General features: G+C 44.6%; 1 protein-coding gene across 4 annotated transcripts in view; it reads left to right on the top strand.

Annotated features, from left to right (window-relative positions):
- Positions 1-3,112: 3,112 nt before the first annotated feature.
- RAF1 (Raf-1 proto-oncogene, serine/threonine kinase) overlaps positions 3,113-23,865 on the top strand; it is a 38,261-nt gene continuing 17,508 nt past the window's right edge. Inside the window, exons 1-4 of one of the 4 annotated variants that reach the window (XM_056501234.1) lie at positions 3,113-3,682; positions 13,770-13,825; positions 21,966-22,180; positions 22,847-22,959. In XM_056501234.1, coding sequence (XP_056357209.1) covers positions 21,974-22,180; positions 22,847-22,959 — 320 coding nt within the window. In that variant the 5' untranslated portion in view covers positions 3,113-3,682; positions 13,770-13,825; positions 21,966-21,973. Of the gene's footprint in view, positions 3,683-4,101; positions 4,213-13,769; positions 13,826-21,965; positions 22,181-22,846; positions 22,960-23,865 lie in introns of those variants that run through there. The other 3 variants (XM_056501232.1, XM_056501231.1, XM_056501233.1) reach the window with 3 other exon arrangements.

The following is a 23,865-nucleotide window of genomic DNA, read 5'->3' as shown; positions in this document are numbered from 1 at the left end:
AGATTTATCCAGATTCTCAATCCTTTCCAAAATTACTTGGAATTTAACTGCTATTCCTCCAATACATTTCCAGCTGGGGGGAAAAGCCAGTTGTAGTCACCTGATAAAATACATCTGTACCTGTCAGACTCAACAGAGAGCATTGTGAAGCCACATGGCTTTAGGGATATTTTCTATTTTTGGTTTGTTTGGGTTTTTTTGTTGATCTGTACAAACAAATGTGGAAGAGCAAAGGACTCAGAGGATTGGCTGGCTCAGGGGAGAATTGTCTGCGAGCAGGACCTGCACTCAGCAGCTCAGGTTTCACAGCCCTGAGCAGCATTCTTGCACACCACAGCTTCTTCTCGCTCCAGGAGAAAGTTCAGTCTTGGGCATAAGCACTGCAAATGGGAATCTGAGATTCAGGAAAGCCACAGAGCTCAGCCTGTCCGGAGGAGAGTCTGAGAGAAATGCCTGGGGCACTGCAGCGCCTTGAATATTCCTCGAAGCAAATTGCATGGCACTGAAATTGGAGAGGCAGCAATGCTCTGCTGCACTGCCCACACCCGGGCCAGGGACACTGGAAACTGCTGCACAGCTCCTGGAAAACTCTAAGAATCTTTCATGAAAGGTAATCAGTGAGATTACCTTATAACTTGATTTTTTCAGTAGGAGATTGTTGTTTACTGTTTATAGAGCTGCAGTCTCAGAATAATTTAATTACTTCAAGGCTTAATGAAAAGCTGTTTCAATTTATACTCTGAAGTGTTCTCACACAAACTGGTATGGAAAATCTACATCATGGATATTTTCATCCAACCATATAAATAAGAACACCTAATAGATTATAGTAAAGAAATTTTCATATGGAAGAGAGAGATTTGGCTCCCAAGATTTGGCTGAAAAGCTGCTGGACAGGGTGAGAAAGGCATTCACTGTAACCAGCAACCACCTTTGGCTGGATATGGATAAAGTAAAAAAATGGACAATTTGTTCAGGACAAAGCAACGAAAATAATGCTTTTCATTCCAGCAAAACAAATTTACTGCACTGTTAGTAGCTTCATATATAAGGTGTCCTGTTGTTGTAAAGTAATTTATGCAATTTAAATTATCAGTGCATAAAAACCCCAAACTAAAAATTATATTTCCAAGCCTTTAGCGACACAGGGAAATAACAAAGCCTTTCAGCTGGATGATAAAATATAAATAGTTTATGCATCATCATACAAATAAGAGATGCCTTATTTGGCTTCTCTTTTAGGTTGCTAATGTTTGATTTTTTCAAGGCCACTTTCTTCATGGTCTCTGTATGCTGGACTTCTTTTGTATCTAACTTAACTTAAACCTTTTTCTAAGCAATGTTCTCTTAGTCAAAAACAAACAAACAAACAAACCAAACAAAACGTATGCAGGAGTAAGAGGATAAGTTGTAGCATAATCAACCTTTCAGAAGGACAATGCTTTGACTGTGGCTGGATAAAATGGCAAAGTTTGTCTACAGCAATCCTTGGCTTCAGGAGGAAGGGAGGAAGATTTGATCCCCAAAAATCCATAGTAAAGTGTGTATATGCATTTCTTCTTTTTCCCAGCCAGCATTCCACTCCTAATTCTTGCTGCTCATTCTTCTGAGGCTTAGAGGTATTAAGGATACAATTAAGGTTATGTGCTGCCACTTCAAACATTTGATATTTTTGGAGAATCCCCAAGTGAGACTGGGAGCACAGCAACATTGCACACAGCAAATGGAATCACCACAAATAAGGAAAAGGATTCACTTCTCCATGCTGAAAACTCTTCTCAAAGATGGGGATGATCCCTCCCGTGCTGGACTGTGAGGAAGCTGAGATGGCTTTGCCTGTGTGACAAACCCCCTGGAGAAAAGGGAATGAATCAATCCCCAGGCAGGTTGGCCTCACACCTCAGCATGATGCTGCTGTTATCAGCAGGGGTTTTCATTCTCCTTCTGATGCTCCCCAGGCTGCTTTTTACCCAGGTAGGAAACCCTCCAGATATGAAAATGTAAGATGCCTGGACAAATGAAAGGCTAATAGCTGGACATTCACACTTTAAACATCTCCCCACAAACAAAAACCAGATCAGCCTCGGGAAGAATGCTGATAATTTTCAGTTTATTTTGGAAAGTCTGTTCAGGTTTTGTTTCCTTTCTACTTCAGTGCTGTAATGTCTCAGTTTCCCTGTTTGCTTTTCTGTTTCTTTCTTGCAATTATTGTCTTTCTTTGCGTGTGCTGCATTGTTTAACTCGGAAATCTGGCTTGCTTTCCTCCAGATCTGTGTTTACTTGCTCCATGACTACACTCCTTCACTGTTCTAGTCTTCTTTTAAAAGAACTTTAACACTTTATGAAAGATCTTTGTCAAAACCTCTTCTTGAGCTGGTTTTCCCTCTTTCTTTTCAAGCTCCTCATTGTGTTTATACTTTATATTACAGTATTTTAAGAGCCTTTTGCATATTTTGCTAAAATCTGTACTAGTCTACCACATTACATGGACATGCTCAACCTACAGCCATGTGAATATTTATTGCACAAACTGCTTTTTTTTCCTCCTGGGACAAGTTTTGCAATCAGATACATGCATATGACTCCTGTTCAAGTTGTAGAAATAAACTGGATCTGTGCATCATGGGACTTCTTCAGTTGAAATGTGGCATTGAGAAATTACTCTGTAAGAATTGGTAAAGAATGATTTAGACTTTAAATTTTGCCCTCACCTGTGTCTGGATCTGGTTTTTTGGTAGGTCTGAGCCCATGGCAATGGGGAAGAGGAAAATTAGAGAGTAAGGTGTTTTTTCAACAGCTGGAATCTCAGTGTGGTGTGTCTTGTAAAAGGATGCTATACAAGCTTAAATATTTCTTTTAGCAATATCCTCTAAATTTAAGGCATTATTACACTGGAATCAGTGGTAACTTTCAGAATAGATGGGATTCACAGTATTTTAGGTATGGAAACTTCATTTTCAGCCTTCCAGAGCCCCCGGTTGCCATCCCCATTCCAATCCCCTATTACCTGGCAACCTCAGAGATCTCTTGTTGTTGTTGTTGTTGTTTGTTTTTGTTTTTTTTTTTTCTTATTTGGTGCTTAGGAGAGGCAAAACCCACCAGTGCTGCTTTTTCCTTGTCCTTGCCATGCCTCTCTGAGGTTAATGTAACTTTAGCTGAACTCAAGTTTTGGTTTGTATCAGAACTTTCTTCCGCGGAGAAATCCAAAATAAGGCTGAGAATTTTGCTGGAGGCTCTTTTTTTAGAGTAACGCGTATTTAATTAACAATTAATGTAACTTACACGACCGTGAATGCAAACGTGCAATGCTCTTTAAAAACAGTCCGAGAATTGTTTTGCTTTGCAATGGCTCCCCCGAGAAGCTGTATTTTGGGCTGATAATGTGTTTATTATTTCGATGTGCCGTTCTGTACGTTTTCTAAGCTAAAAGAGCGAGAGAACAGCGAGCAGAGCCCTTTGGTATCGCCGCTTTCCATGGAGGCCGTGTGAGTTACTGAGGGATTGCGCCTGACAGCTGCTCCCTGTCTCCTCCAGGAAAAGAGCTCGCACGCTACTTTTTCTTATTTATTTTTTTATTTCTCCCCAGATACCTTTCCCAGCAGCTCACACCCCACCCCTGAGCACGTACCGCCCCTTGGGAATCGCTGCCCGCTCCCTCAGAAGCAGCCGTGGCTCTGCACAGGTAGGAAGGGCTGGCGGTGCCGGGGAAGGGGCGCCGGGCTGCCGCAGCTGGGGCTGTGCTCCGCTGCCGGACCCGCCGCTGCCCACACACCGGGCTGATCGATTAACGCGTTCATTGTCACACGGCCGGGGGGCTCAGCCGGGGCGCGGCTGTGCGGGGCGGAGGAGCGGCCGGGGGTGCTGCGGGGCGGCGGCGCTGCGGTTCCCTGAGGGCAGCGCTCCTGCTGCACTCCCGGGCCGAGGCGCGGCAAAGCTGGATCCCCTCGGGATCCTCTCCCTCCTCCCTCCGCCGAGCCCGCGGCGCCTCAGCCGCTCCCAAATGGCGGCGGGGCCGATCCGTAGCTCGGCGCTCCGCGGGGAGGCGGGCGCGGCCGGGCAGACGGGCGCAGGGCCGGCGCCGAGCGCCGAGCGGGCGATGGGCGGGGATAAATGTCTGCCTGGGCGCGGGGCCGCCATTTTCTCTGAGGCGCGGAACGAGCGGCGCCGGGCGGGACCGGGGCGCGGGGGAGCCGCCGGGGGCCCGGGACACAGGTACGGGTGGCCGGGAGGCGCCGGGGGCGGGCGGGAGAGCCGTTCCCCGTGTTTCCCCTCATTGCGGCGCTCCGTTCCGCGCTGGCGCCGCTCCGGGCGCGCTGACCCGGCCGCTGCCTCGGCCCTTCGGCCGCGGCGGACGCTGGGGAAGGAGGAGTAGAGCCGGGCTGCTGCGGGCCCGCGGAGCTTCGCGGCCGGATTGCCCGGGTCGGGGAGATCGGTGCCGAGACGGCCGGGGCGGGGGAGCGTGCCCGGAGGTCGCGGGGAGCGGGGCTGGGTCGTGGCCGCCGCCTGTCAGCGCCAGCGCGGAGCCGAGCGGGTGGGCCCGCAGCGCCCGGGGGAGCGGCCGCGGCCCTGGAGCCGTGCCCTGGGCAGGGAGAGTGAGCGGGCATCCCGCAGCCCTGGAGCCGTGCCCTGGGCAGGGAGAGTGAGCGGGCATCCCGCAGCCCTGGAGCCGTGCCCTGGGCAGGGAGAGTGAGCGGGCATCCCGCAGCCCTGGAGCCGTGCCCTGGGCAGGGAGAGTGAGCGGGCATCCCGCAGCCCTGGAGCCGTGCCCTGGGCAGGGAGAGTGAGCGGGCATCCCGCAGCCCTGGAGCCGTGACCTGTGCGGGGAGGATGAACAGCGGGCATCCCGCAGCTCTGGAGCCGTGCCCTGGGCAGGGAGAGGGTGAGCGGGCATCCCGCAGCTCTGGAGCCGTGCCCTGGGCAGGGAGAGTGAGCGGGCATCCCGCAGCTCTGGAGCCGTGACCTGTGCGGGGAGAGAGCGGGCATCCTGGAGCCGTGCTGTGAGCAGTGGGATGAGCATCCCGCACGGCTGGAGCCGTGCTGTGAGCAGTGGGATGTGCATCCCGCACGGCTGGAGCCGTGCTGTGAACAGTGGGATGTGCATCCCGCAGCCCTGGAGCCGTGCTAGGAGAAGTGGGATGTGCATCCCGCAGCCCTGGAGCCGTGCTAGGAGAAGTGGGATGAGCCGTGGGATGAGCATCCCGCAGCCCTGGAGCAGTGGGATGAGCAGTGGGATGTGCATCCCGCAGCCCTGGAGCCGTGCTGTGAGCAGTGGGATGTGCATCCCGCACAGCTGGAGCAGTGGGATGAGCAGTGGGATGTGCATCCCGCAGCCCTGGAGCCGTGCTGTGAGCAGTGGGATGAGCATCCCGCAGCCCTGGAGCTGTGCTGTGAGCAGTGGGATGAGCATCCCGCAGCCCTGGAGCCGTGCTGTGAGCAGTGGGATGTGCATCCCGCACAGCTGGAGCAGTGGGATGAGCAGCCTCATAGCTGGAGCTGTGTCCTGCCCACAGCTGGGGCTGTGCTGGCCCAGTTTCCTCAGGTCCCACTGTGATGCTGTTGCTTTGTCCCTCCTGTTACTGTGATCCATAGTCTGCCGAACTGGGAGTAGAAAACGCCTTCAGGTGTATCAGCACAGCTGAATTCTTTCTGCTGGGGCATTCTTCCGTTTGAATGACTCGCTTGCTTGTTTTTTGCAATTTAAAATCCGCTGGATATTTGCAAACAGGAGTAAGATTGTTTGGTGTCCTGGTTCCCTGTCAGCTGCTCAGCCGTGCCATGTGGCAGTGGTGCTCTGCAGAGCTCGGGCTCCAGTCCTGTCCTGTTTCCTGCCTCTCTTTATCTCCAGCCTGACTGCACACACCAATAACCTGCCTGCCCCACTGCTCTCTGTTGTTCATCTCACCTGTGGCAGGCCAAATGACTTGTACAGAATTGTTTTCCTTCTTAGCCTTGAAGTGACATCCCCAAATGCAGGGACTTCAGCTGGGCCAGTGAGACTGCAGAGCCAGTTGCAGTGGATTGCTGCAGCACAGTTTGTGTTCCAGCTGCAGGTTGTGGGTGTGCCGTACCACAAGGATCTAGAGTGGTGTAAAACTCAGAATCTTTGCAAAACTGAAGCCAGCGTAAAATATCTGAAGATGTTTTTTATTTTGATGCTTCTGAAAACCTCAGCTCCAGCAATTGCCTGAAGGATCACTGTGTGGCAAATGGGATATTGTTGGAATGGGCATGCTTATTCTTCAGGACGTGTGTGCAGTGTTGGTGCACAAGGAGAGATTGAGTTGATGAATGTGAGAGTTAATTCCAGGCAATTCACTTAAATCTCTTCTGGGGACACCCACTCAGAATGGAAGTGGCTTTAGTTTGGTTTGTCTTAATGAGAATTTTCTGCAGGCAAACCCTGAGGCATCAAATTAATCATGAAAGACATAGGGATTTCTGTGTGTGCTCATGAAATGAATATGGTGACTGATTAATGTAGTAAGCAATTTAATCTTAGATTATTAAATCAGAAGTGAAGTAGCATTGTTGGGTTGGGGCAGTGATGATTTCAGAGACCTAGAATATGTTTTTTCATATGGTTTGTTGCTCTTAATATCTTCAGGCCTGGACAACTTATTGTGCAATGCTACTGATTAACCTGCTTTGAAAGAAAAGCTGGAAGTGGCAGAAAAAATGTCTATTTTTTTTTTCCAAAGAAGATCTAAACCTTATTTTTTTCAATTTAATTCCTTTTCCATTTTTTATTCTTAACCAACCGTGCATTCTGTTCAAATGACGTATGAAGTCACTGCTGTCTCAGGGCCTGAACTTACTACATCTTATTAAAATAACTCATTTTCTAAACCACAAACATGACCCACGGAAATCATTGGTCAGCACTTCTTGGTACGCTACATCAGCAGTAATTTCTTCTGGGACATCTACTCCCCTCCTCCCCCCAGATTATTTATGTGGCTCTTTGTGCTGTTGGAAAACCAGGAGTTGAGAAGAAAACCAAGCTTTCCTTGTTGGAAAACATGAAATTCAGAGCTGTTGGTTTCCAAGCTCCTGTAGGAGATGGGAACCAAAAGCTGTTAGGTTGAATTATTTCATATAAAGGAGCCTTCAGTCAAGATTCCGTGCAGGAGTTGACTTGATGTTCTGGATAGAGGATGTTTAAATGGTTTTTATATTGCTAATTAGGTTAGAGCAGGTTGGTATTTGGGTGTCTGCGCCCAACCTGTCCTTTCCTGTGGTGCCAGAGTCCTTCCCTTTGCCACACCTCCAGCACCCCCCTGCTCCTGCTCTCCTTCAGCACCCCCAGATGTTTTCCTCCTCCCCTTCCCCTGCTGGCAGGGTTCTTGTCCTGCCTCCCTGGGCTGCCAGCTGGGCAGGAGGGAGGGATTTCCCTGGATGTGGCTCCTCACTGGGATGTGTTCCTGCTGTGATGCCCTGGATGATGGAGAGCCCATACTTTGGCTTTTCCTCTTTCTATATCCTGTGGGAATGTCCTGTTCTTTGTGCCTCTGTCTAACTTTAAAGATGAGAAATACCCAAGAATTGCTGGAGGAGAGGCAGGACAGTTGGGTGCCACGGTCACCTACCACCAGTTGCCCAGGGAATGAGGATGTAGCAGGATTTGTGCGGCTGCATTTCCAAAACTTTCATGGCAGTCCAGGAAAAAAAATGAATGTTTGGCCACTTTGTGCAAATGGATGATTGTGTTGTAAGAAATAAGTTCCTGGGCCATCTTCTAAATTAGAAGCACAGAACACTAAATACTATTTTTCATTACACAGTCTTTCGATTTCTATTTGTGATAAAACCATCAAATTGCATAAGTTAAAGTGATCTTTATTTGGGGAAGCAATGAAAGTCATCAGAACAAGATGAAAAGTTGTGATTTGCCAAATTTCAAACACTGTGATTGAAGCATGATTTAAATAAGTTTCACTTAGGTATAATTTGTAAACAGACATGTTTAAATCTACATTGTACCAATTTTGATTGATTTTGTGTAATTGCTTGTGCAAAACCCTTTGGTATTTTCTGGTATTCAGTATATCCATCGTGTATTGAATAAGGTTGTGGAAACATTTGGTCAGCTCTGAAAATTACTTGAAAGAGGAGTTGATGTAACAGTAGAGACTTGGCTAAAAATTCTGACTTTATGACAAATTAACCAGGTATTTTAGCAATGAGCATGAGCTCATTGAGACAGCATGAAGAAGATACAATTTATTCTGTATGGGCAACCCATGTTTTGTGATGTTCTTAGTTTTTCTGAAAAGAAAGTCTCTCTTGGCCCAAGTTCTGTGAATAATTCTCTGAGCTCTGGCTCTCGCTGCGTGCGCTGTTTTTTTGTAAACAACGCTTTTGCTTTGAAAAGCAGCTGGCACACGTTTATTCCTTTAGTGACTTGAATTTGTGTTTGTACTATAAATGTCATCTGTTTTACACAAAGTTGATTTTATTGCAGCAGTGTGTACTGACCTTTTACAGTTTAATAGAATATGGTCATCTTGTGTACTGAAATGCACAGCAGATGAGGATAAACAAAGTGCTGGTCTGGAGTCATTTGTAAAAGAGAAGCATTTTCAGAGCTAGGAATTAGAACTGATAATTAATAAATAGCATGTTTACATAAGTATCCTTTTATGTAGTCCATGTGACTGAATTGTGTATTTTGCTTTTGGAGGGAGGGAGATTTTAACAGCAGAACTGTGGAATTGCATGGCACGGCAGGGTGGCCAGTGCAGGGTTTGTTTGCAGGTGTGGCAGCTCTAAACTCATCCTGGATGCAGCAGCACAATTCAATCGGAGCTGTTCCACTTCAGGCTAAAGAGCTGGAGAATCATCTGTGTGTGTGCTGGGTGTTGCGTGGAGCTCTGCAGGTGGTACCCGGGCTCTGCAGTGCTGCAGTTTCCCTGCTCCATCTCGGGCTGCCCCCGTGCTGTGCCGCCGTTCCTTTGCCCCCGGGAGCAGCTGACAAAGGGCGTTGATCATGGGGCATTCCGATGCACACACGTAGGGTCCTGCAGCCCTTGAGCCATGGGTGTATTTTTAGTTCACAGGCACAGGGAGGTTGCTTCCCTGACTCGCAGCTGGGTGTGGCGTGGGGTTAACCAGATTAATTAAAGCTGGCTCAGAGGTTCAGCCTTTCAGAAATGGCTCGCAGCCCCCATTATCGGCTTCTGTTACATAAATTTTTTCACCGTAGAACAAGCTGGAGTTCTGAAAGGGGGGATTTCTGGAGTGCTGAGCTGAGAGATTACCAGGAGGGAGATGCAGGATAGTGCAGAACTAGAAGATGTCTCTAATGCTTTTGTAGGGGAAAACACTTGAGGTATAAATTGAAATATTTTAACATATGACCTATTTCCCTTTTTTCTGTAATGTCTTCTAGTTTGCTTCCAGTATATGTCCCTCTCAGCTCTATCAGTTATTTGGGTTTTGCATATTCCTCTTTCTTCTCGGCCATTTAAGAGTGTTTGCTCAAAGTCTGGTTATACTTTCAGTATTTTATAGTGTTTTTTCTGTTTATTGGCACACCACAAAAAGCACTGCTCTTTTACTCACTTGCTACCTATGGCAGAGATGACGCAGTTATCATTATTTTTTTAATTCAGATTTTTATTCAGATTTATTAAGATTTTCTTTGTGTACAAGAAATGTTTTTTTGTGTATAAGAATTTTGTGTAGAATGTGTATAAGAAAGTTTTTTGGTGAAACTGAAAAAGCGTGGTGAGGCAGGTGAAGATGTGTGTGCTCCCTTTTGTTTGCATGGAATTATTGCAGAAATGTAAGAACATACAGGGAAAATCCTGCAGAGCAGATACAGAGGGGACCATTGGACTGGAAGTGTTGCTGAGAAGAAAAAATATTGGTTAATCACACTTTAATTTTTTTGAATTCCTAATTTATTGCTACCCAAAAAATGCTATTTATATTGTTTCTAAATCATTACCATAGAAAGTACACTATTAAAAGTCTCTTGTAAAAGAGAAAGTGGATTTTAATTCCACTTAATGTGGAGGTAAGAGTGCCTGTAATTAGCTCTACAGCTTTCACTTGGAAAGGTGTATTTTGATACATGGGAACTTGGGGTTGTTTAAACTTTACTTTAGAAACTTTCTCTGAAAGTTGCTCATATTTATGGCACAGAATGTGCCTCCACCTTCACAGTCAAGAAGACCTTATTTTTTAATTCCTCAAGTTTGGAACTTACCTAGTAATTGTTAATTCCAAGACTTCCGTTAATATTTTCCTTATTTTGGTGATTTCTGATAGAAATTGAATTCTTTCAGGTCTAATGTATTGCATAACCCCATTAAAATATTTTTTTCAGTTCTTACGTATTTCTGTTGTAATTTGATGTGTTAGGGGTTTTTTTGGTGAAACTTGAGTTACAAAATTCATGCATTAAAAGTATGTTTAAACTCTTTACTCTTGAACTTGCATGAGTCTGATGCTTATTTTTGAAAATAAACACATAGTACTGGGGCACTGTGTGCAAATAATGAACATCTCTGATTATTCCAGGACTTGCAGGTTTAAGGAGAGGTAAATATGTTGATGATCAGTCAGTTTTTCTTAGATGGAGGCAGAAAAGAGTGAGAGCACCTGTGCCAGCTCGGTGAGTCCCTGCTTTTCCCAAGCCTTTATTCCCTCCCATCTGCCTCCAATAGCTTTGGGAAGCTGTATCCAATCAATCCCGATCTGGAGGATGAGCAGGCAGGAACCTGTTTGTGGTGTTGAGATGGGAGGGTGCAGCTTTCCCTGGTGCCTAATTAGAAAGCTAAGCACTTTTGGTCACCTGCAAGCCAAGCTGCTGGCTATGGAGCAGAGTCTCTTCTGGTAAAACAACATTTCTGCCTTTGTTTGATCACTGGGCTCCCACTTTGAAGGCTCAGGTTGGGATGGTTGTTATCTTTATGTGGAAACATGGAAAAAAACCCTTTTTGAGTTGAGCTCAGTAGTGGGGAGGGGTTATTCCAGACTGGTTGGCCTGCAGAAATGGGATAAAAGGAATTCTTTGGAGGATGGGTCGTGTGGTTGGCAGAGAATGGAGTAAATGGAGGAGCTTCCAGTGTGCTGCAGCCAAAAGGAGCAACAAAGTGTGCAAGCCTCTAATTTTATGCTGACATTTGACAAGAAACACGCGGAATTGTGAGTGACATCATCCCTCTGTGCTGAGCACTTTGGAGCAGGTAGGAAGCTTACCCAGGCAGTAACTGCTGCAGCAGAGGCTTGGGGTCACAGTGATGCAGCTCAGAAATCAGCAGAGCTTACTTTTGGGTTTCTGCAGCCTTTTAAGCTGCCTGTGGAACTGGCTCTCTGGCAGTGCTGAGGTTATAAAAGGAGAGCCAGCTGATGTTGCAATGTAAGCACTGCCCCTGCAGTGGAAAGACTGTCCTTTGGCATGTTCCCTGCTGCTATTTTTACCTATTCCAGTAAGATCCGCCCTTGTGATGTTGAATTACAGGACAGTACCTGGAATCATTTTCTGTTACAAAGTGCTGTATGCTCTGGAGAAAACTTTCAATAAAATGGGGCAGATTGACACTAAACTCTTACACTGAAAAAGGTTCTTTTTCTTTTGTCAGCATAAATAATACTGTAGCTGTGACTACAAGAGATTCTTTCACTTGTGTTTGCATATTTTATGTCTGGCAGAGTTTTTCTATTTTTAAATTTTGGGTAAATTTGTGTATTGATTATTTTGTCTTTCTCAGTTTCTCATGTGAAGACTTTAAATAGGCAATGTGAGTTTTAAAGATGGAGATTAACAGTGTAGTCCAGGAATAAGTAGAGTGTGAGGTTTTGTCCTAATTTCTAAAAGGCCAGGCTGATGTTGACTAAATTTTATTTTGTGTTCCTGCACGCTGTAAGAAATTCATTTTTTTTCTGGGAGTAAATTATCTGCCAGGGCACTGCCAATAACAAAATGCTGTGTCTACCCAAGTATTTGTGGTGGAAACTGGAGCAAACAGCAAGAATGCCCTGACAGTGAGACAGGGGGGTTCAGTGGCACAGGTACCACAGAGATGTGTGACTGCTGGAATGTCTGACATTTGTGATAGATTATCTCAAATACAAGGTGTATTTTCTAAAACCATCAGCATCTATAGTGCAGAAGAGATTGACAACACTGAAACCTAAACATCAAGCTTTTGTCCTGGTTCTTTGTGCATTTAGGAGTAGATTTGGTGCAGAAGCTTTCCAGAGCAGTGGTTTGTCAGTGGAGTGTGATGAGTGGTGAATTTGTGTGAATTCAGCTTTCCCCTTCCAGGCCCCTGCTGGCCTTGCTCCTTCTCCTGCTCCTCAGAGCATCTCAGGTGGAAATCCTGCAAGGAGGAGACTTCCTCCAGGACACAGGGATTTTTTTCTGCCTGGGCTCTGCATTGTCTTACGTGAACAGTTCTAGTCAGGTTTAATTGAATCTCACATCTGCAGTAACAGCTGGGCTTTCTGGCAACTCTTTTTATTTCTTAAACCCTCATTGTTGCCAGTTCTGTTAGCAGATGTTCTTACTGATTTTTTTGTCATTTATCTCTATCTGTCAAGCAAAGTAAGACATTTTTCCTGCCTTACAGATATTGCTTTGGTGGCAGATAGAAATACTGCACCTGCTGCTTCAGCCCATCACACTTGTTTTATGCTGTGCTGTCTATTTTTGATTTATGCATGAGATTTCTTTTTCTTCTTGCTGATTTTACTGTAAAAATGCTTTGGGTTTTCATTCTATAAATGAAATTTCCCCATCAGTTTCCTCTCCTTTTTTTCATGTAACATTATCCATCTTAGTGACTCACTGTCATCTCTTGTATTTGCTTGTAACTAAAGATCTCACCTTTCTTCTGGTGTGAGAAAACCAGAATTCCTTCCTTCTCCCCAGTCTCCCTGCTTATCTTTTTCCATGATGGAAGGCATATTTACAGTATTTTATATGCCACATTCCTTTGTGTTTGTTGGAGACAGGTGTTCTAGGTCTAAGCAGGTAAATTCACAGTTCAGACTGTGAGTAGATTTTACATTTAAAATGACTGAAAATGGCTCAAGGTGGAGGTCCCAAAGCATTCATCTGGTTTCTTGTTGTTCTTTGGGAGTTTGCTGTCTTGGTAAAATCATTGCAGCTTCTTTTTGTTTATTCATTTTAATTTTTCCCCCATCTGCTCTGTTCAGGAGAGAGGACACCTCTAACCAAAAGTGAGCTGGCAATATAAGATCTCTTCTTAATTTTTTCCTTGCATTTCTTATAAAGACATGAGGAAGCTGAGACTTCTTGGTCTGTAGGAGAGAAAGCTTTGTGTGGGGGATGATCCCATTGAGATTTCTTCAGCTTCCCTATGATTTCTTTTACAGTTGGTGCTTTTATGCAAGATACAGAGAGCCTTTGGAGGCTTGGCTACTTGTTACTGTTTGTTTTGTCTCCAAGATTTGTCAACATTTGTGAGTCAGCAAGGTGCTTGTCTGAGTGAGGAGCTGACGTGTGAGGAAAGAGTGTTGAACTCCTAGTTCATTTTTACTTCAGTGAGTTTTTAGCTCAAAGATTTTTCTGTTGTTCTGGAATAAGAATGAGGTGCTGTTGAGCTGGGTAACATTTGGGTGTTGTGCACTCTGTGTCTCCTTACACTGAAGTGCTGCATAAAATAATGAAAGGTTGGAAGACTCTGAAAACTCTGAAAGTAGAAGGATGATAATTTATCACTGATGTAATTTTTTATTTATTTGGTATGTGTTTGTCTATTAAAATGTGAATATCTTTGTTTTTTTGTCTTTCACAGATGATGTGCTTCATCCTTTTGTCATAGGACTTCATTTGCTGGAAGGAAAACTAAAGGTATAAATAACTTTTCTCTTGTTATCTTTCCCTTCCTTATTCTCCTGCCCCATTCTTTCTTTGGAGATGCCTGGACTTTTTGTTCAGGAAGGGAAACTCAGCTCAGGCCAGCTCTGTGCTTGTATTCTTGCACTGCTGCTAAAATTCACTTTTTGTTTTTTGAAAAATGCCCCGAAATCCATATGGAACTAGAGTTGTTACAGGATTTGCTTTATCAGCAGTGTGTATTTAACTTAAGCTCTTACTTGAGTCAGTCTCCCTGGGTATTTACTTTGCAGGGGAAAAGCCCTTCCTCAGTTTAGAACTTCAGCTCTTGATATTTGCCTGTCTTCTCCAAACAGCATTTGCCTTTCCACACAACTGCAGGTCTGTTGGGAATAACCCAGACCTAATGTAAATTGTGTCTGTGACATTATCTTCAGACTCTATCTCTGGAACAAAAAGGCTGGTAGGGCACTTTGTTAAATAAATAAAAACCCACCCAAACCAGAACTGTAATTTCATGGGTATGTTTAATAAGATAATATTAAAATGGAATATAACTTCTTTTGGAGGCTCTTGGGACAGTAAATGTTTGACATAATCTTAAGTATTGTTTGTTGTATACAGTCTTAAATTTTTAAGTACATTCCATTTTTATTTGCACTCTTATCCAGGTTTCTTGGTAAATACAGGTGCATACAAACCAAGAAAATAAAGCTGTTACAGCTGTCCAGGCATTATATTGTGGAAGGATATTCCAGCTCTTCCCAGGTGCATTTTGTTATGAAACACAAGGGAGAATCCTTGGTTTTGTCTGCTCCAGAAGATCTCTCAAGGCCGTTTGGAGTGGGGCCTTGCCCTCTGCCTGTCTGGAGGGTGTTTCCAAGCTCTTGGAATGACATGATTGATGTCCACGTGGCACTGCAGGCTGGCACCGAGCCAGGTTTCATCAGATCCCTTTATTGGCTGGAAGCTGCCCTGGGTGGAGGCAGGAGCAGCTGGCCCTGGGCCAGGCTGGGGCAGTGCATCCCTTAGGGATGTACAGATAATTCAGCACTGCCTGGTGCTTTGCAGTGCTGCTGAGCAGCACCGTGCAGCTCTCTGGGCACACTCCCAGCAGCTTCTTTCATAATCCTCATACTCTGTTCCTTCTGTATGCTGTTCCTCCTCTCAAAGCCCTAAGTCTGGGTGCTCTCAGTGCTGCTGTCCCCAGTGCTGCTGCATTTCCTACACGCCACAGGGAGGACAGAGCCAGGCATTCTTTGTGCTGAGGTTCTCACTCACTGTTCTGTTTATTCCTTGAGAACTCGTGTGGGAAGGGCATTTGCTGGATTGCTGACATTTGAGTAACTTTTTTCATCCTTGCTGTAAAGTGGATGAGTTCCAGGCAACTGCAAACACAGTTTGGGGCTTTCAGATTGGGAACAATTGGGGCATGAGCCAGTGCAGAATGCAAATAGGCACATGGCTGGGAAGGTATGTGCACTGGATTGAGAGATTTGGGGGGGAAAAATGGCTTATCTAGAGTGTTCTGACCTTGTAAAGAAAGACAAAACACTTGTGGTCCCACTTCTGTCTGCAGTGCAAGGCCCACATTAGAGAGATCTCCCTGTAAATCTCCCTTTGGAGGATTCTCCTGAGAAGAATTTAACATTATGGCACAGAAACAAGAAGTCTGAGTGACAGGACTGTCATACAATGTTATTCTGATACAATCAGCTATAAAAAAGAAATCAGTGTTCAGTGCTTTTTGTTTCCAGTAATGAGTTTGAGTTTCCTGAATTAAAAAAGGAGCACGTCTTAAATATCACTTCAGCTTTTTAGTCTTTATAATGTTAAGAGCACATTAGATAAAAAATTATGAAATATTATACTAAAGAAAAGTGGAAGTTTTATTCCATGGCAGAGTTTTGATGCTTTGTAAGCAAAACTTGTACAGAATGTATGAGCACTTTCCTTGCTTGCTTTTCCCTTTTCTACTGTTTCAATAGCAATTCCATAAACTTGTTTGTGAATCCATATAAACTCTGCAGCTGTATGTAAATCCAGTTTAAAAGCACTCTGACTGATTAGAAACACCTGCTGTGTTTTTCTTTTTACCTGGGATTTTTTTTTTTTTTTTTTTTTTTTTTTTTTTTTTTTTTTTTTGCTTTGGGAAAGGCAAAGCTTTGGATTCTGTATCCCTCTTTTTAGATTCAGTGCTCTTGTTTCTCTAATGTAGGAATTGTGGTTTTGCAGGGAAACTCAGAGATCCACATTTGAATTTCATGGAAATACCATGTGGAAAGAAATGGGTGTGTGACAGGGAATGATCTGTGTGGAAAGGACAAACCAAACAGATCTTCCTGGGAATTGGCTGGGAAAAGTAGCCTGGAGCTGTTAGAACCAACAGAGAGCAGGCACAGGGTGGCCAAAGGTGCAGATTGTTTTGGTGACAAATTCCTACTCAGCAGAGCCCAAAGTACAGCCTGCTGCAGCCAGAGAGTCTGACTTGGTTTGTGCTTACTAGCCAGAGTTTTAATCTGACAGCAGCTTTTAAATATAAAAACATACTCATCTTGCAAATGAGTAAGTCTGGAAGCAGGTTGAGAGTTGTATTGCTTATGTCCTTAATGTAGGGGTCACTTGTTGGAAAACCAACGTTATTTTTTCCTGAAGGCTGAAGTAGAGACTAAAACCAGAATACTTCTGATAAATAAAGAAAAAGAGCAGAAAAGATACTTCCAAGATCAGAACAACAGAGGCAGAAATTGTGTGTGCTTCAGTTGTTTTTTGTTCCCTTTGGTTTTTTTCCTGACCACTGACATTTCCTTCTGTTAATTTTTAATTTTTGTCAGTTGTCTTAGGGAGGAGTTTGTGTTTTGACATTGATCTCTTAAAATGAAGGACACATGAAGGAACAGAACCAACCTTGTGGATGTAAGAGGGATCTGCCTGGGTTGTTAAACTGATCCCAACTCATGCCCTCGCATTCATATTTCCATAGATCATGGCTTTATTTATTAATATAAGAATGGGTCCATATTTATCCTCTACTGCTCTGAAAAGCTACTTCTAAAAAATACTACTATAGTCACAACAGAGATTTGTCTGGTTAGAATTTTTGGTTTTCTCCCAGGTAGTTGGTCACCCAAGCAATATTAGATGAATTAATTACTGTATGGGAGAAGAAAAGGCCACAGTTAAATGGATCATTGGGTTTTTTTGTGTCAGAGATGAAAACTTTATTTCTAAGCAGCTTTTCAAGCTTATATTGACTGACAGAAGTGTTCAGTTTGCAGTGGGTTCTGGACTTTGTTCTGTGCTGTTCTTTGTAGGTGTATTCCATGAAACACAAAATTCCATGAATTTGTGTGGGTAAAACTGGCAGCACGTGTGTGTGTTGGCAGGGGGAGCTGCTTTGACGTGTTTTTAAAAGATTTGGGTGTTTGTTCCAGAAAAAAGAAAGGACAAAGTACCTAAACTCTGGAGTGAGAGTTCAGCTTTGTAACATGTGAGCTCCAGCCTGATTCAGTTCTGGCATTTCTTAGGGAGGGAGGCTGAAATTTTGAACAGTTCAGACCAGCAGTTTGTCCTGCTCATGGAAGAAGGCAGAGTAACTTCCAATTCCTTTTGAACTGGAATGAATGACATGAATGTATTGATTGTATATGAGTGACTGATCTCCAGGAATTTGTTCCTGTCAGATGTGCACATTCCAGAGCTGTTCCATGCTTTGGTTTAATTCTTGTTCCAGTGATTCATTACAGAATCTGTAATGTGTGCAAAAAGCACTAATGAAAAGTGCAGTCTTGGTCACAGTGTGCAGAATTCCTGGGGGACTTGCAGCAGTAAATAACATTATTTTTCTGCTTAGTCTGAACATTTAGTATGAAACCAATCAGTATCAGTTTCCCTGCAGTCCTGGATGTACAAGGGGACTCATGGTACTTTAATATCTTAAAATATTCTTTGAATGCAGCTGTTGTAGTTTGTCAGTTGGAGAAAGGCTGTTTGAAGTCATTTTCATGAAAGTGATGAGCAGCAGGAAGAAAAGATTTAAAGAAAATTTTTAGAAATACACATGAAAACATCCAGCTGGCAGTGGATTATTTGAGCATGGCATAAACATAAATCCAGTATCTGGTAATGGTTATGTTTCAGAAATATGCTTGTAATTAATTTAAAGAGAAAAAAGCTAGTTTTTCTGGAAGAGACAAACCTAAGAAGAATATAGTTATGAAGGCACTATTGTAAAATCTTTCCTCTTTTATTTTAAATTACGTTTCTCTGTAGAACAGAGTTTCAAACATCTTTTCACTAGAGTGAATTGGTGTGGATGTTGGGGCAGCTGGAGGAAATGAGTGTAGCAGTAGAAATGCCTTTAATCGATTACTGCTTGGAGCAAGATACCCAAAGGGAATAAAATCTCTGCCAGGGCCCAGGTTTAGTGATCTGCAGAGTGGGCTGTGCTCTGTGCATGAGTGACCTGCTGAGGGGCACTCAAACCTGTGTGCAGGGATGTTCTCCCTGCTCTGTTCTGCTCTGAATGAGCCAGGGATGGTGTGTGGATGTGCAGTGCCAGCTTGTGCCATTCTCTGGTACCTGCTGTCAGCTCTGAGCTGCTCTGTGCCATATTCATTCTCTTCTCTCACACCTGTGCAGTGAGCTGCTGGAGTTCTGAGGGCATGGTTCTGTATTTGATATAGTTATATCAATTTACAGCCAGCTTTCTTTGCACTGGAGGGCAGGAGAAAGGTGTAACTCATTCAGAAATCACCTCCTAAGCAGCAGCTTTTCTGTCTGTTCTTCCATGATAATAATCTGCAATGAGGCTTGAGAAGTGAGCCTGGCTGCCCGTACTCTGCCAGAATTTGGGTGTTCTCAGCCAGAAGAGGTGTTTGGAACTCTGGCAGCCTCAGAGGGCTGTGTGTGGATAGCTGCAGGAGTCAGCAGCAGGACAGTTTGGGTTTTTCAGCAAGCTCCACCTTTGCAGCTGCAAGCCCTGGGACAGTGGATGCCAGAGCAGGTTTAGCAACTTTCCAGCAGGGATTCCCTGTCTCTCCCCAGGAGACTGAAGATCTGTTAAACTTCCCTTTCTTGTCCCCTGCCCCTCCACCCTCAGGCCACTTGGCAGGTTTTTGTCAGCTCCAGGTCTGACCTCTGCTCTCTTTCAGTGCTGCCTCCTCCCTGAGTGCCCTCAGGTTAGGGGGGAGGGAGAGCCAAGGATGGTGTGTGTGTGATCCATTCTCTAGGAAAACAACTTTTAACATCTATGAGGAAACCCGGACTGCCAGGGACTCAATCCTCAGCCAGAAGAGATGGCAAAACCCCACTGATGGCAAGAGAGAGCAGGGCATTGCTGGAGGGGAGAGCTGTGCCAGACGTGCCCCCAGTTCTGAGACTGTCCAGCACTTCCTGGGAAAGAAGGATGCAAATGCCTAATTCAAGATAGAACTGACATTTGGATCTACAGAGGGCTGATGACAGTTGCTGTCTGTGTTTTTCTGTGTGTGCAACAACCTTAAAATACATTGCTGTGATCGTCCCTGGTAGGCTGTGCTTCCCTGTGCCGTGTTACCCTGAGAGCAGGGAAGTCACTTTTTGGCTTTGAAGCTTATCTTTGTCAAAATGCAAGTTTGAATTCTTTGTCATTTCCTGCTTTCTCTGGGTTTTCTCAGGAAATGTTGGCAGCATATAAAAATATTAAATATAAAGGCTGTAATGTTGGGGTGTTGTCAACTTACATCAGCAGGAACAAGGAGGTTTTGATGGCTGTCCTGCTATTCCTTAGCTCAGCTCAGCAGAAAAATCAAGTTGAGCCTTCTCTTTTTGTTTAGTCTCATCTGTTACCTGGAAGGGTTGAGACAAAGGAGTTTCCCATAGGGGATAAGTTAAGAGAAGCTCTCTGGGTTTCATCTTTCCCCTCTTATCTAACAGTTTATCTCAGTTTTTATTGCTGCCATCTCAGTAGTTACTCTTTCAGCTGCCATGTACATTATATGGTTGTTGTAAATGAACATAACTTGTTTTTCACCTTTCTGGTGCCTAGGAATTGTGAGATGTTGCAGGTGCTTATGTGTGGTGAACTTGGTTATATTCCTCAATTTTATCTCTCATTTTTCAAAATGTCTCAGTGTCTTCCTTATTCCTTTTTTTACATCAAATATAAAACTCTTGTCATTTAGGTGCCATAGATATAAAAATTTAAAAAATCAAGTATCTCAATCCTGTTAGATGATTAAATCTTACTCCATTTAAATATTTTGAACCTTTGGACAGCTGGACTTGCAGAGCTGATGGGTTGAGGAAGGACAGGGACTGGCAGGAGGGAAGGTGAGAATCTGTTGTGACTGTGTGCCTTGTCAGTGAAGGAGATATTCAGGAACTGGCTGAAGTTCCCTTTCAGGCTGAGGGTTGTGCTCTGAGATTTGCACATGGTGGTAATGACTTCACCTAAACCAAACCTTTCTCTGGAACTTTGTTATATTTTCTTTCTGGCTGCTGGTCAGACCTGGGTTTAGGTCTGGACCAAAGTTACTTTCAGAGCTGTGCTTTGAAGGAAAACACTCTGAAATTCAGCTTATCCTTCTGGGCACCCCAGAATGGACACTTAACATTAGTGGAGATCTTTTTTTATCCAAGAATTCCATTGTTTTAACTTTCCAAGTGAAACAAACACTGTTGGCTTTTCTCTGAGATAAACATGAGGAAATGTATTGGAGGGTTCATATAATTTGCAACACAGGAGGTGCAGGACCACACATGAAATGAGACTTGAGCAGCTGCTGACAGGTTTTCAGTCATGGAGTGTTGGGTGTTCTGAATAAGTTGTTTGATTTCAGTACACACTTTGGTTTTGCCTAATTTTGAAGAGGATGTTTGAGTATAATTTAGAGTTCAAGCTGCATTGCAGTTGGGATAGCTGGGGAAAAATCCAGTGATACCTTTATGTTTGTCACTGCACATGCAGACACCTGTGCTGGTTTGGAAGTGTGCAGGGAAGGGGGTTGTTGGTGTCCTTGTGCTGGAAGATGTTTGTAAAATCATAAAATGATTTGTGTTGAAAGGACCTCAAAGCCCACCCAGTGCCACCCCTGCCATGGCAGGGACACCTCCCACTGTCCCAGGCTGCTCCAGCCCCAGTGTCCAGCCTGGCCTTGGGCACTGCCAGGGATCCAGGGGCAGCCACAGCTGCTCTGGGCACCCTGAGCTAGGGCCTGCCCACCCTCCCAGGGAACAATTCCATCCCAATATCCCATCTAAACCTACTCTCTGATAGTCTGAAACTATTCCTTGTGTCCTGTTAATTGTAAAGAATCCCTCTCCATCTTTCTTGTTGGCTCCCTTCAGGAACTGGAGGGTTTCAGTTGGGTCACCCTGGACCCTTCTCTTTCCCAGGCTTTATTTATGTGAAATATGACTGAGTATAGTGGATGTGAGGGTTGTGATTTTTTTTTTTTTTTTGCTGTTTCACACTATGTTAATTGTGATAGTATTAAAAAAGCCCCAAATAACCAAAGCCTCAAAATCAGTTGTAAAAACAGATTCCTTGATTAATTCTTTTTATTGTAATTCCTGTTGAGTCTCTTTTCTTAGCAGCCTGGGCTATATCTGGTTTTCAGGACTGTTGTGCTGGCCTCCTGCAGAACTCTTTACTCTTGTGACCCGGGGAGGGTCAGGTTGGGGATCAGGGAAAGGTTCTACCCCAGAGGGGCTGGGCAGTGCAGGGAATAAATAATAAATAAAGGGCTGCAGAGCTGCAGGAACTGCACTCCAGGGATGCTCAGGGTGGGATTGTTGGGGCTGGACTGATGTTCCAGTCCAGGATATTCTTTGATTCTGCAATCTGACCACCTTTCTGGAAGGCCCTCAGACACTGATGTGGATTAAGCTGATGGTGAAGTGCTCCTGTGAGCCTGAGGTGCAGTGGGAGGAGTTGCACATCTGTCACATCTGTTCCTCATGCTCTGTGTGTGTGTGTAGAAATTGCAGTGCAGGAGCCAGGCTGCTTGTGCAGCTGTGGGTGAGCTGTGTCCTGCAGATGTAGGTCGATCACCTCACAAGGCAGTGCAGCCCCAGGTGCTTCCAGAAGAGGCCGAGGTTGTGCCAGGAGGAGGAAGCCCCACTCCAGAGCCAAGGACGTGGCCACTCCCCTAACCCTGCCAATCTCCCATAGGCTGCACAATGGAGCACATCCAGGGAGCTTGGAAGACCATCAGCAACGGGTTTGGCCTCAAGGATTCTGTGTTTGACGGCCCCAGCTGCATCTCCCCGACCATAGTGCAGCAGTTCGGGTACCAGCGCCGCGCCTCCGACGACGGCAAGATCTCGGACACGTCCAAAACCAGCAGCACCATCCGCGTCTTCCTGCCCAACAAGCAGCGCACCGTGGTGAGTCTGTGCTGCCTGCAGCTCTCAGCTGCTGCCTGCAGCTCTCAGCTGCTGCCTGCTGGGGTGTGCAGCTGGCACGGGAGCACCCGGCTTCCAGAGGGTCTGCTGTGGTTAAGTGATGCTCAGCACTTGCTTGTAGAGGATGTGTTGTATTCTACACGTGTGCTCTAGCTCTATTTTCAGCTGTATTGCTCTGCCTCAGCAATGTGGATTTTCTGTCCCACATTGAAAAGTCATTGTTGTGATGGCTGCATGACACTTCTGTCATTTTCCTCACTTGGATGCCCGCAGTGAAGTGTGGGGGTTAAAGCTGAAGTGAAACTTTTTGAGGGAACACTTCTGTTCAGTTTCTTGGAGCTGAGGGCACCTAATAATAGTCTTACCCCAAGTTCCCTAAAATCTAAATTAAGCCCTTTTTCTGTACTTGAGGTAACTCCATTTGCCTGCATTTCTATTCCTTCTATAGGCTGCCTACTTGTGTAAAATCCTGTTTCATAGAAACTCGGTCATTGTGAGAAAGTGAAAGGTTATAAAACGGCTTCAGAATCTCCTTTGCACAAGAAGTGCACTTTTCCTGGAACTTCTAAAGAAAATGAGAAAATGCTCTTCCACTCTTGGAGAAGTTTAAAGAAACTGTGCACATTGTTTTTTTCCCTTTGGTCCCAGGTGAATGTGCGAAATGGGATGACCCTGCATGACTGCCTGATGAAGGCACTGAAGGTCAGAGGGCTGCAGCCAGAATGCTGTGCAGTTTTCCGACTTCTTGCTGAACCAAAAGGGTGAGAGTGAAACTTCCTCCCACAGAATGTGAAAATTTGGGTTTGGAATAGCAGCAGTAACGTTTTTTCTCCTCTGGATAATTTCTTTAAAAAGCAGTTTGGTTGTGAGCACTGTGTTGCTTTCTTTGCCCTCTTGCAGGGTAACTCTGTCAGCTTCCTGTGTATTGGCAATTCATTTTTGTTTAAAGCTAAATGTTGAAAATACTTAAAATGGAGGGATTCCAGTGCTTGCAGCCCCTTAGTGAGTGTTTTGCCATGCTCTAGATGAAGTGATGCCTTCCTTCATATTTGAGGTGCATTTCTGTGCTGCCTTTGCAGTTGGTAAATGCAGTGTCAGTGATTCTTAGCCCACTTCCCTGAATGGCTCTGTGTTAATGCTCTGCATCCCTCTACAGCTTCCCAATGTTTGGATTTCAATCCCATTTCAGATAGCCCTTCTTTTTCTTTAGGATGCTGCTATTAAATGCCAAATGATTGTTTTACAAGCTGAAGGAGTGAAGGTATCTCATGGATAATATATCTCATGCTAATGCACTGAACTTCACACCTCCTAAGGCTTGGGCTTAAAGCTCCCTGCAGCCTCAGGCATTTGTGGGGTTGCATCTCTGAGCAGCTGAGGCCATTCTGGGGTCACCAGCCAGTGCCCAAGCACCTGATAATGGCTTTTGTGTCACTGAATCTGGCACTCATGTTCCCTGTTATATTTATAAGGGTATTTCTGTGACTCCATTGAAGGTTCCAGGTGCTTTCTGTCAAATATTTTATAAATAAATAACATGTTAAAAATGAGCAGAAAAAGAGGTGACTTGCAATGAATACATTTTTTTTCTTCTGATTTTTTGACTGAAAGACACTGAGATCTCTCTAGCTCACTGTAAGAGGTTAGCCATGTTTTTTTGAGTATTT

This window comes from Oenanthe melanoleuca, chromosome 12, assembly GCF_029582105.1.
Source record: "Oenanthe melanoleuca isolate GR-GAL-2019-014 chromosome 12, OMel1.0, whole genome shotgun sequence".
NCBI lineage: Eukaryota > Metazoa > Chordata > Aves > Passeriformes > Muscicapidae > Oenanthe > Oenanthe melanoleuca.
Note: the sequence above shows the minus strand (reverse complement) of the source record. Positions and strands in the feature narration are given on the sequence as shown.